General features: G+C 41.8%; 1 protein-coding gene across 1 annotated transcript in view; it reads left to right on the forward strand.

Annotated features, from left to right (window-relative positions):
* Positions 1–5,578, forward strand: part of LOC120372433 (synaptotagmin-like protein 4) — a 62,013-nt gene extending 56,435 nt beyond the window's left edge. The window contains exon 17 of the mRNA XM_039489576.1: positions 1,514–5,578. Within this exon, the coding sequence (XP_039345510.1) occupies positions 1,514–1,659 (146 nt within the window). The 3' untranslated portion in view covers positions 1,660–5,578. The remainder of the gene's footprint in view (positions 1–1,513) is intronic.
* Positions 5,579–12,514: the final 6,936 nt, after the last annotated feature.

A 12,514-nucleotide genomic window follows, 5' to 3' on the forward strand; every position in this document is an offset into this window, starting at 1 on the left:
CCTCTGATGCTTACAAATTGATTATTGTTTGAACTTAAAGCCAAGTGCTAGGTAAATGAGAATTGCCAGAGTAATTGAATTGGAATTAAATGTACACATTCTTACAGTATCAGAAACTTGATTCCTATATGAAAGAAATGTAGGCCAGAGTGTAGCTCTGGATTGCTACCAGATAGAATGCCCCAGGATTCAGTCATATTCTGAATGAGTCCTAAAAAATCTTCGTTCATTCACATTCATATTTTGATGCATCTTTAAAGTATACTTGTACTTTGTAGCAAAAACGACTGTTGCTGCTTGGACACTTTTTTTTTTTTTAACTTTTTTTAAAACCAAAACAAAACACCAAATTCACAATTTTGATCATGTCTAAAAATCGCAATGATGTCAATGTTCATTGCATCCCTGTTAAAGGTCTGTACGTTTTAAGGGAGGTTTTTGGAGAAATTGGGCTTGTGCCTTATTTTGCTGCTTCATTGTTATCTGTTTTATCATTTTATCTCACACTAGCACCCAGAGGCCCAAGTTTGGATTGGGTCCCGGTTGCCTTGGGCACTGTGTAAACATACAGAGGCAGTCCTTGCCCAAAATGTTCGTTATATGGCCCAATCCTGCAGACACTAAGCATGTTATAACTTTAAGCAAATGGGTAATTCTGTTGACTTTAATGGGGCTACTACTTGTGTGCTTAAAATTACATGTGTGTAAAGTGTTTGCAGGGTAAGAGCTTAAACAGAGGAATCAAATGGCGGGTGGTGGAAAGGAATATAATATAAAAGTAAAAGATGATGAATGGGGATGACAGACACATAATATGCCAAAAAAAAAAAAGGCACGAGTTTTTTAAACTTTTTTTTTTCTGCTTGGATTTTTACCATTTAAAATATCAGGAATGTCAAGTCTGGTGTTCACTTGTTTTGCTCCAAGCCCTGGGGCCTCCACATATATATGCATTCTGAGGTCTTAGGAGTCAATTAAAGTAGGGCTGTTAAAGATTTAACAGCATCCTTTCTACAAAATGTTCATTAAGCATTGGTGTTAATACACATTTAACAACACCAAAAGGTTTTCAACAGCCTGATTAAAAAATCCCTTCTCTTATTAGCGCTTTCAGTCTTTTGAAACCTTGTGAGACCATCATTTCACTAGTGCTTCCAAGGTAGACAAGTGATGAATTGCTGGTCTAAAACAGGACACACACACACACACACACTCACTCACTCTTTTTAAAAACACAATTTTTAGGCCTTCTTTATGCATCAAGAAAGGCATGAGCCCAATATAATTTTTCTTTGCAAATTGCGTTTAAGGGACTTCTGACTTTGGGCACTTAAATTGGTTTTGGCCTGACATTCACAGTCTCAGCAGTGGAACAATAAGTGTTCAGGGTGCTCAGCACTCCTCAGGATTGGACCCCCAATGAAGGATTAGATTACATTTAAATATTTTTGCATGTAATAGAAACCTCTTCTGCAGCTCTTGCCATGATCACCTCCTTCTTGTTCTTTCTAAGGCACTAGCTATGGCATCTCCGTGGACTGGATGGACTCAACGCAGGAGGAAGTGGCCTTTTGGCAGGAAATGATGTCAGCCTCCAATGAATGGATTGAAGGATCACTGCCGCTGCGCTCGCTGGCTGGGAGGAGGAAACTGAAATGAAACTTCTGTCGTACAATTAAAACTATGAGCATATTCATTAGAATTGGGAAGCTCCCCGTGACCAGGGAATGGAGCCTCTCCCCTACCCGCACAGGTGTCAGGTTAATTAGATAATGATTGCATTGTGCTTTAAAGATGGTAGGTGCTAAGTGGTTTTAATCCCCCCCCCCGCCCCCCAGAGGATTTAGAAGATGCTAAGATCAAGCATAGCATCAGTTTAGCAAGAGGCCAATGGTTACTTTTGTTAATCATTTATATACTCTATCTTAGATTTCATTAGACTCTCAGTACATTAGCAGGGAAGAAGTGTAAATTTTTTTTATACAGGGTTTATTTTGTTACTGGATTTTGTGCTGTTTTTCTGTGCAGTGAGACAGTTGTAAAAAAGCTGCAGCTTGGCATTATCCATGTTCCCTTTCAAGTGGTACGCTTCATACCGGATGCAGGATTGCAAGCATCATCTCAAAATGGAACCTTTCCATCTGTCACTGATAATGTGGCTATGACTCAGAAGAAAAATCCACTTTAGATTGCTTTGAGATCCAAGGTGAACCTGCAGAAAGAGGACTGTTTGGAGCAGACAATGTAGCAACATGACTAAGATATCAGAGAAGAATTCAATAAATTTAATTCCATACTGTTTTTATTTGGAAACAAGGAATGATGGTCTTTCAGCTAATGTACCAGCCCAGGACTCAGTAGATACAGGTTCTATTCCCAACCCTGCCACAAACTTCCTCTGTGATCTTGGGCAAGTCACTTACTTAAAGGAAAACTGCAGTGGAATAGAAATTAGTTTGCACTCTGCCAAATACAAAATATGATTAAATCACTGCTGGGCCAAATCAGTTCTTTCAAATACCTTGTGTATATAAAACTTTAAGTATGAAATTAAGATGTGTAGCAAGCAAGCAGCCTTTCTGTCAGACTCATGAGGTGTATCAAGAAAGGTCAAAACTGCAGCCAAGGAGAGGAGGGAGATTTTTGGACCTGATGGGAAAGGTAAGTATTCCGTGACTGTACATACTGAACCAAAGTAACAAGTTACATAGTAAAAAGAGCTGGTGAAATATTCCACTGCTCCCTGTACCTCTGGCTACTTCTTTGATCTTCCTTCCTTTCTCTTGACTGATGTCAACAAGTTGCGGTCTGTGTTGGAGTTATCATTAAATAGCAGCTTTTAGGGATTTTGCATCTATCCAGTGCATTTCAATAGAGATTTTGCAACAATTTTAAATGCAGCTTTGTAATTTCCTCTTTAAATGTACATATTCTGATTAAATAGAATGATTTCCCTCAGGTACCAAATGATTTCCTTATACCTATCGTTAGTATGGCCTGAGTAATCATATATACAAAATAAAATAGAGGCAATGCCACACTAAACAGAATCATACTTGCCTCGTCCAGAGTGGTTACTCTTGGAGAAATTTCTGCTCTAGGTATCTGACCTTTAAAAGCAATTTGCAAGGCTGAGTAAAGCTGGTTGAGAAATGTGGAGGGAAATCATGAAAGCAGTTGAAGTTTGTTTTCCTTTTGAAGTGTTCGAAACTGATCCCTTTTTTTGGTTTTGTGGATTTCTTAATTTCCCTTTTTTTTTTTAAATTATTTGTTTACCAAAGCACCTGTCTTAGATTACCACAGACTTTCAATTTACCAAAAAATAGGTCATAAGTGATAGAGAACATTTTTATTAAGAATATCAAGACAATTTTTTTTCACAAACCCTGAAAAGTTAAGTTGATGTAGGTAGCCTTTTCATTACATTCATTTTAGTAAAACAAAAGGTCAAAAGTTAATGTTAGAAAAATGTTGGCCAACTGTAGTGTTGAAGCACTAAGAAATAGCCCATAGGAAAACAAGATCAAATGAAGAGAAAGAGATATTAAAGATTGTCTGAGTTGCAATCTGGTTCACTTCACTCACATAAATTATCCCATTGACTGTCTCTGAAGTGTGAACAAAAGGAGCTAGATTGGCCCCGTGGTTGGGATTGGCTCAATTTAAAATCTTAACTTTACTACCCTGAGTAGCCTTGTTGGCTTCAATGAAGTTACTCAGAGTGGATTCAGATACTTTTACATTGAGTAATGCTTTACTCCATGGATAGTGCTATCAAAGTTGAGAAGATTACTCCTTGGCTAAGGTGCTACTAAATCCGAGTATGAAAATCTGGCCTACATAGGAGCAGATTCTGATACTCTTACTGTTTGAATGGTACCTTACTCTGAGTGGTCCCACTGACTTCTGTGGGACTATCTGTGGAGTGAAGTGCTATTTATTGTGAATAATGGGTATCAGCATTTTGGGCCATAATGTAAATACATACTTTATTTTTCCTTTCAGTAATTTACAGTGTTTGTACATTTGTGATGAATGTGCCAAAACCGCTGTTTACACACACATGAACTTTTCAAATTACTCTTTAAGTATTTATTTCATATTAGCATTAGCTCTACACCTAAGATTCAGTTCTTTCCTAATATGGTGCCAACAAAGTGAAATAATCATTGTTATAGGGCCAAGTTCATCCCTGGTGTCAAAGTTTGGATGAGTTTGGCCCCAGATATTGTGATCTGTATATTTTTGTTTTGTTTTAAGGTTGCATTGGTTTTTGGGGGGGTGTTTTTGTTTTTTGTTTTTGTAAATTAAGCCCTGATTGATTTCAGAAGCTTTTTGTATTTATTAGCACATCAGCATAAAAGATTACACAGCCAAGCATAATACAGTGGTAGCATAGTCATGTGTAATGTAGGAGGCCATATCTGCTTCACTTAATAAAATGAAAGCACTTTATCAGCAAAAATGCAAGGCACTTTGTCACATGTTAGTGTCATACATAGGAGTGGAGGAACCTGTAGCAAATAAAAGGTTAATGGCCATTGGTATGTATCTTACATTGACATTTGTAATCTGTGAATTCAACCTGTAAGTGGTAAAGTATCTAAATGTTATAGGCTGCTAACATGTTAACATGTGCTGCAGATTAATTTGGAAATAACAGACCAAAAGGCTTCTGATTGTATTTATTATTTTTTTGTATGATGGACTAAACAAACTCCCTTCAAGAGATAGGGCTTTTCTTATACATAGTAAATATATTTAGGTCCATAATTCCCCTGGAATAAACATGCAACTTCGTTGAAGTCACATGTGTCTTTGCATGCAGCTGAAACCGAAGTTATGGTCCTTAGGGCAGGATCCTGCAACCCCCAATTACTGGTGGGACACAAGTAATCCTATAGTCCGGAGTGGGCCTGTGTGTGGGGGTTACAGAATCCGGCCCTTTTTTAAATGAAAGTTAATATCTTGACTAGAACTGGGCAAATTCTGCAGGAAAAACTCCCCGTGACCATTCTTCTGCACTCCTGAATGAATGTGCTTTACTTGTGCTCATGCCTCTTTCGTATCTGCTTTTTGCAGATATCTTGTGAGTGAATTTACAAGCAGGAGTGCTTTGTTCAAGTAGCAAATTTTTAATTTAACCAATTGCAAGATGTGCAGAGGAAGCCAGATTATAAGAAGTTTTGCTCCTCCAGTCAGGAAACAAGCATACCGTGTGACCTGTGTCTAATCAGACCTGCTCAGATTGTTAACCAACTACTTGGAACAAACAGCTCCTGAACAATCTTTGGACAGATTACCAGCAATAATGCGGTGAATAATCTTGAAGAGTATTCAGGGAATCACTTTCTGTACTTGGATAGGAAAAGTCAACATTTGTTGAGTAAAGTATTTGCCCAGCTCTAATCTTGACCAAGACAGAGAAAAGCAAAACTGATCTTACTGTGAAACTTATAAGCTGAAGAGAGAAATATTTAGTAGACTCCCAACAACATAAATCTATGTAATAAGATAGAGAAGAAATACTGTATTTTGTGGGCTGGTTAAATAAACCAAAAGGAATTTGTGAAACTGACCTCTGTGTGTGAAACAAAATCAATAAACCACACTTCAGTGCCTGATAAGTGTATATTCAGTGTAGTTGTTCTTAGTTACTAACATCTCCCCTATTTATTTACATTTTTCCCATCTCTAAGATATGTTAGTCATGTTTGGTTTCTGAAAGAGGATTGTTCCCTGTGGGTGTTGTTCACAGTGGCAGCTGATGACAAGAAGCTTGTCAGAAACACACTGGGTCACTCGTTAAAATGTCACACTAAAATATATTTGCAAAGACATTGTAAGGTAGGGGAAGTGTATGTTACACTCAACATCAACCATTGGGCATGAAGATTGCCATTGCAGAGCAGCACCTGTTCCTACTGCAGCTAGTTCTATTTCATGAATGCCAGAAAAAAGCACTAGAAGACAATTAGATCAGTGTAACTGAGATCTGAATTTTGACCCTTTCCTGCCAACTTTCAGATGCAGGGTTTTGACAGTGAGCTTGATTCTGGATCTTAGGGCAAGTAGCTCCATTGACGTTTATACCAGCATAAAAGTGGTGTGAGATCAGGCCGAACACAGTAACAATTTCTGCTTCAAAAGTACCAAGCAGGCAAAATCCTACTGAATGATGGAGCCATTTCTGAAACCGAGATTCCATCTGTATGTGGTCTGGGCTCCTCCATGATGTGCTCTTATATGTCTAGAAAACACCAGGCCTCAGGGGCCTTGCCTGATGAAATTCTTCCTAGGGTACTTAAGGAATTAACTGAAGCAATCTTGGCACCATTAGCAATTATCTTTGAAAACTTTTGGAGGTGCTAGAGGACTGGAGAAGGGTAAACCTAAAGTACTTATCTTTAAAAAGGGGAACAAAGAGGACCCGAGAAATCATAGACCAGTAAGCCTAACTTCAATACCAGGAAAAGATAGGAGAGCAAATAATTGAACAATCAATTGCTAAGCACCTAGAGGATAATCGAGTTATAAGGAATAGCCAGCATGCCTTTGTCAAAAACAAACCTTGCTAAACCAACCTAATTTCCCTTTTTCGACAAGGCTACTGGCTGAGTGGATGTGAGGGGAAGGATAGATGTGATCATCTTGGTTTTAGAAAGGTTTTGATACAGTCCCACAGGCCATTCTCATAAGCAAACAAAGGAAATGTGCTCTAGATTAAATTACTATAACGTGGGTGCACAATTTATTGGCAGATCGTTCTCAAAGACCAGTTCTCAATAGTTCACTCTCAAACTGGGAGGGTGTTTATAGTGGGATCTTTCAGGGGTCAGTCCTGGGTCTGCTATTTGTTCAATATGTCCATTAATGACTTGAATGAGAGAGCGGAGAATATGCTTATAAAACTTGCAAATGACACCAAGGTGGGAGGGGGTTGCAAGCACTTTGGGGAACAGGATTAGCACTCAAAACAACCTTGACAAATTGGAGAACTGGTCTGAAATCAACAAGATGAAATTCAACACAGACAAATGCCAAGAACTATGCTTAGGAAGGAAAAATCACATGCACAATTAGAACTTGGGGAATAACTGACTAGGCAAAGAAGGATCTGGGGGTTAGGGTGGATCACAGATTGAATAGGAGTCATCAATGTGATACAGCTGCAAAAAAGGCTAATCTCATTGTGGGGTGTATTAATAGGAGTGTTGCATGTAAGACATGGGATGTAATTGTCCCACTCTCCTCAGCACAGTGTCAGCTGGAGTATTGTGTCTAATTCTGCATGCAACACTTTAGGAAAGATAACAGTCATCAAATGTGCTAAAGGATGTTATAAAGGGGATGGGGATTGATTGGTCTGCATGTCCACTGCAGATAGGACAAGAAGTAATGAGGTTAATCTGCAGCCAGGGAAATTTAGGGTAGACAATAGGAAAAACTTTCTAACAGTAGGGGTAGTTAAGCTGTGAAATAGGCTCCCAAGGGAGGTTGTGGAATCCCCAACACTGGAAATTTTTTAGAACAGGTTGGACATACACATGTCACGGATGGTTTAGGATCACTTGGATCTGCCACACTGCAGGAGATTAGACTTGATGACCTTGCAAGGTCCCTTCCCACCCTCCATGTCTATGATTCCATATTGTGCATATTCCCATAAACAATATGACCAGATTCTTATTCCCCTCCTCACCTCACGCCACGAACAGTCCCCCTGAAGCCAGAGGATGGCTGGGGTATATGGTGTTAACCAATATTAAGGTATACGTAGCTGTCCCTTGGTAAATAGTAACGATTAATAATTGACCTGGGGAGAAGAGATGCCAGAGAGAGCTGCATACATCTGACCTCTCAGCTTAGCTACTCATATCTGCTACAAGGTTTGTCACGCTTCTCATTTTCCCTTTCAATCAATCCTGATTATTCTCCCACGCATGTTTCTCAGATCACAGCCAGCCCCATGGAAAGTATTGTAGCTCACAGATTTAGCACAGCATTTCTCAAGCCAAGCATGCTCCTCCACCCTTCCCCAGCACAAATGAATATTTACTGCTCGTCAGAGCCTTGGGTTGACCACCAAACTAACCAGGGAGCTAGGCAGAACTGCAGTCCTAGAGAGGAAAAACCACGGATGGAGATATGATCTCATTACTCTGCTGAGGGGCACAGGCCGGGCCTGGCAGAGCTCCCGAGTTGGCTGGTACAGCAGATTTGTTTAATATCCCTGGGTCACATCCTTTTATTGGCTTCTATTCAATGTTCAGGCAGGTGACCTTCCCCCTGGATTCAACTGGTAAAATCTAACCAAAGTATGGGTGGCAGGTGCCCAGCAAAGATGAACATTTGGAATGACACAAGCAGGGATTCTGCTGGGCACCCTCCCATCCCACCAGCACCTCACAGAACCGTGGGCTGAGGGCCTGAATCAGTCCACTGAGGCTAATGGGAGCTTTGCCATGGACTGTAGAGGGCCGCGGATCAGACTCTGAGCTCAGCTTAGCACTATTGCACGTGCATCAGGAAGTTAGGCGCCTGAACAATAAGCCAAGCAATAAGGGCCCAATCCTGGGAGGTGCTGAGTTTCTGCCACACCTAATTAAGTCAGGATCAGGCCCTAATGGGGGGGGTGTCAACATTTATTATTTGGTGCTGCTTCATGCTACCACAATACAATCAGGTTAATCAAAAATGTAACAAAGGCTCATTTCTTTGCCAGCTTACTTAGCACAGCTACATTCTGTGGCACAGCCATTGAGCTGGGCAATGGGTTTAAATAAGCAGGCAAATATTTTCTTCTTATTAAACCAGAAAGGTGCACAGCTGGCTCTGCCACGCCTCCATGGCAATGAAAGCTCTCTCGTGGGTCAGAATTAGGCCTGCCCACTGTGTTTTAATGGCCTAAAGGCACAAGGTGGGAGATCAAAGTACAAAGCTCTGCTGGCTAAACCTAAAGACATTTTTTTTTCAGGCCTGCTGTTGGAATTCATTATTTACAATGCCGGTTGTAAAATGGAAACACATTAATACACACAGCCACAAAACCCCCAATACTGTGTCGAACCAAGTAGCTGAGCTTCCGATAAAAATGTAACTGATGGAATAATCATGTGTTGTGTTTAGGCTCGGCCCAGGATTTCAAAACACAGGCCAGCTGCATTGTTCCCCCGTTCACAGCAACCCTGCCATTGACTTCAGGCGCACAAAATCAGACTCTGTACGTGTAGCATCCCTAAGCTGACCTTGCAGGCTGCCAGCAAGCCAAAGGCGCGTTCCAGCTCTAAACAAGTGATTGATGGCAAGTCTCAAAGGGGAAACCATAGAACCATTTTCTAACAATGTAAGGAGCTAAAGGCAGGCTGCAAGGAGAAAACTTGCTGCACCCTCCCCTCCCTTCATTATTAATTCTTCCTGATGTATGGGGCTGCTTTTATGTATGAAGAGATCCTGTGCTCTCACTGGCAAGCCCTGCAGGGCTACAAGGCCATAATATTCCTGACGGAGGCTCTGCTCTGCTCAGTAATCTGAGTTTTAGCTGACCAGCTGGAATCCTTGAATGGGAAAACTGCCACGTAGACCAATCAGCCTGTGCCCTTTTGAACATACTCTGAAATAAGGGCCCCGCCCGCACACCTGCAATACACTGCGCAATGGCTGTTAATTCATTTTTCAGGGACATCAGTGTTTTGCTAGGGAGCCTGGGGCTCTTTTTGAGAAAACATACAGTGAGTCTCTCCTTTATTTGACTAATGGGGCTAGACTAAAACGTCTGCTGCACTCTGTGTGGCAGGGCACCATACAATAAGTTATAGCACTTTAACAAGAGACAGCGCGTTATACCTGCCAGGGCTGTCACTCTGGCGCCTTTAACCATCATCAAATGCTCTTTATAAAAAAAAACCCAGTAAGTTTAGTGGCGTCTGTGGGCTCAATTCTCAGTCGCTTTAGGGCGTCCTTGTACCATTGTCTTCATCCTTGTCAGTAAAGGCCCTGCAAACTGTTGGTGTCATCGAAATAATAATCGTCTTAACGTCGTCCTGCTGCTTCTGGCTTTCACAATAGGATGCAACAGTTGGCGTGGCTCGTGTACGAACATTTGCCGTTCTGGCAGTACTGTAATTGGTCTTGGATTCACAGCTGCCAGGACGTGGCTAATTTAACAGGGGATTTACTTGTGTAACTAGCTCATAAATTGTCTGGTGCAGATAGTTAATTTTAATCAAATCCAGCACATTGATCTGTTTGTCTATAATGCACCAGCAGCTGGTGGGTCAGTATCTACATAGGGCTCGATTCTGCTGTGATTTGCACCAGTGTATACCAGGATGAAATCCCATGGAGTTTAGTGTAAGTTAAAGGCGACTCAGGGTCCAAAGTCAGAGCCAGTATAAGGTACAGCGTTAGCAGCCTAACTGCTTAGTGGGTGTAACTGACTAGCCAAGGCAATAGAGAATCAGCCCTCAAAGCGTAGAGCCTCACCACGGCTTGTCCCTGTAGGCCCGACGCTGATCTCTCAGCAGTGTGAATCAGGTGTAACTCCATGGAAGGCAATGGCGTTACACTGGTGAAAAAGAGATAAAAATCAGGTCCGGTGTTTCCCGGTTGTGGAATCTGGTTATTCTAGTCCTTAGAAAAGCTACAGTTAATAATAAAGTTGCACTTTTCCAGGCGGCGTTGTGAACAGAGTGCCGTATTGTGAGGCTCGTGCACAAACAGCACTGCAGAAACGTATGCTGGATTGATTTTATGTTTTAGTATCCTTGGAAACCAAAAGGGCATTAAAATTGCATGGCGTGTACGGTGCCGAGCAGGGTTTCATGTATTCCTGTTGTAGTTCTGCCATCAGACTGGAGCTGGCTTAAATCCCCAGCTGCCAATTAGTGGGTGTAAAAAGCACTGGCTGTTTATGAGGGCCATAAATCATGGCTAAATGGTACAATATTTGGAGCAAAGGGCCCTAGTAACTATCAGTGCTGAGGTCCTGGCTGGAGCTCTGGCCTTTAGCCATCGCTGCCCATGGCTCAATAGCGCCTCTGCTTGCGGTGATAAGGTTCTACCGCACTGCCACAATGGGCCGTGTTGTAATGGAGACAAAGACAGTGGTTTCCTGCTAAAAGGAAACTCCCATTCAAACGATCACAGTGCTACCAACAGTACTTACGGTGGCACTACCCTTTCAGTGACCGATGTGTTCTCATTGCTCGAGAGGCACATGGTGACCAATCAAGCCACAACACCGGAGGTACCACAAGGATAACATGGCCCTACTGAAGCAAAACTCTCCCTTTTGAGGGAGCCAGGATTTCACTCCTAGCTTTTTGACCAGGGTGATTAAATGTGTGCGCTTCCCCCAGAATGGCGCCCGGCTCGGACATCAAAGGCCCCAACCCACAAACCTTTACTCACTTGAGTGATCCCACCAGAGTAAGCACTAATCGCAGGAGCAGACTCCATGGGTCCAGACACCACCCGCAAATGTTACTAGCGTAATTAACAAATTTAAAAGCAAACCAATGTAAAAGAGTGCTCAGAAATGAGCTCTGACCCTGGCAGCTCGTCGCTGTTCCCCTCGTTTTCATAGCTAGCCCAGCACAGATCTGCCTAGAGGTGGTGACGTCAGTGTGGCATCTCCCCACGTTCTTGTGTTTATGCTAAAATTTCTGTGGGGGAAAATATAAGCCCTGTTTTTCCAGCGCTCTTTTTAAAAAGTGCATCGTCAATCAAGTTTTGTCAATTTAGCTGTGGCACTTAATTATAATTCTTCTTCTTCTTCTTCCTCTTATTCACTCCCAGTGGAGCATAAGGCGTCAACCATTCTCCTCCATTCATTTCGTTCTTGAGCGAGGCAGCAAATTTCATCCCACTTCATTCCCATGCCTTTCATTTCCTCTTCAATGGTCCTTCGCCACGTCCCCAATGGTCTACCTCTCCTCCTTCTTCCTTGTGGTGTCCATCGTAGGGCAATATGAGGGTGTCTATCAGCACCCATTCTCAACACATGCCCCAACCATCTCCATCTTCGCTGTTTGGCTTCATCCACTATGTTGTTAATGCCCGTTAATCGGCTCACTTCAACATTGGTGATACGCTGCGGCCAGTGTATGTTAAGAATTCGCCTAAGACACCTTCCTTCAAAACCCCGAAGCCGACTTTCTATCTTCTTGTTGGTCCTCCATGTTTCCGCCGCATAAAGCAACACAGAGCGGACGTTCGACCTGTAGATCTCTACCTTGGTTTTCATTTGCAAGATGGCCAACCTCCAAATGTTCTGAAGTCTATAGAATGCAGTTGCTGCAAGACCGATTCTGGTAGATATCTCCTTCTGAATATTACCATCAGCCGATATGTAACTACCAAGATATTTAAAATCGTTCACCTCCTCCAATTCTACATCACATACTACTGCCTTCGTCGAGCTGGCTGTTTTTACTTTCATTGTTTTGCAAAACAATTATAATTCTGCCTTTTTATTAATCAACCATTTAAATTAATTTTCAAATCACCTCCA

The sequence above is a fragment of the Mauremys reevesii genome, linkage group 9, assembly GCF_016161935.1.
Source record: "Mauremys reevesii isolate NIE-2019 linkage group 9, ASM1616193v1, whole genome shotgun sequence".
Classification (NCBI taxonomy): domain Eukaryota; kingdom Metazoa; phylum Chordata; order Testudines; family Geoemydidae; genus Mauremys; species Mauremys reevesii.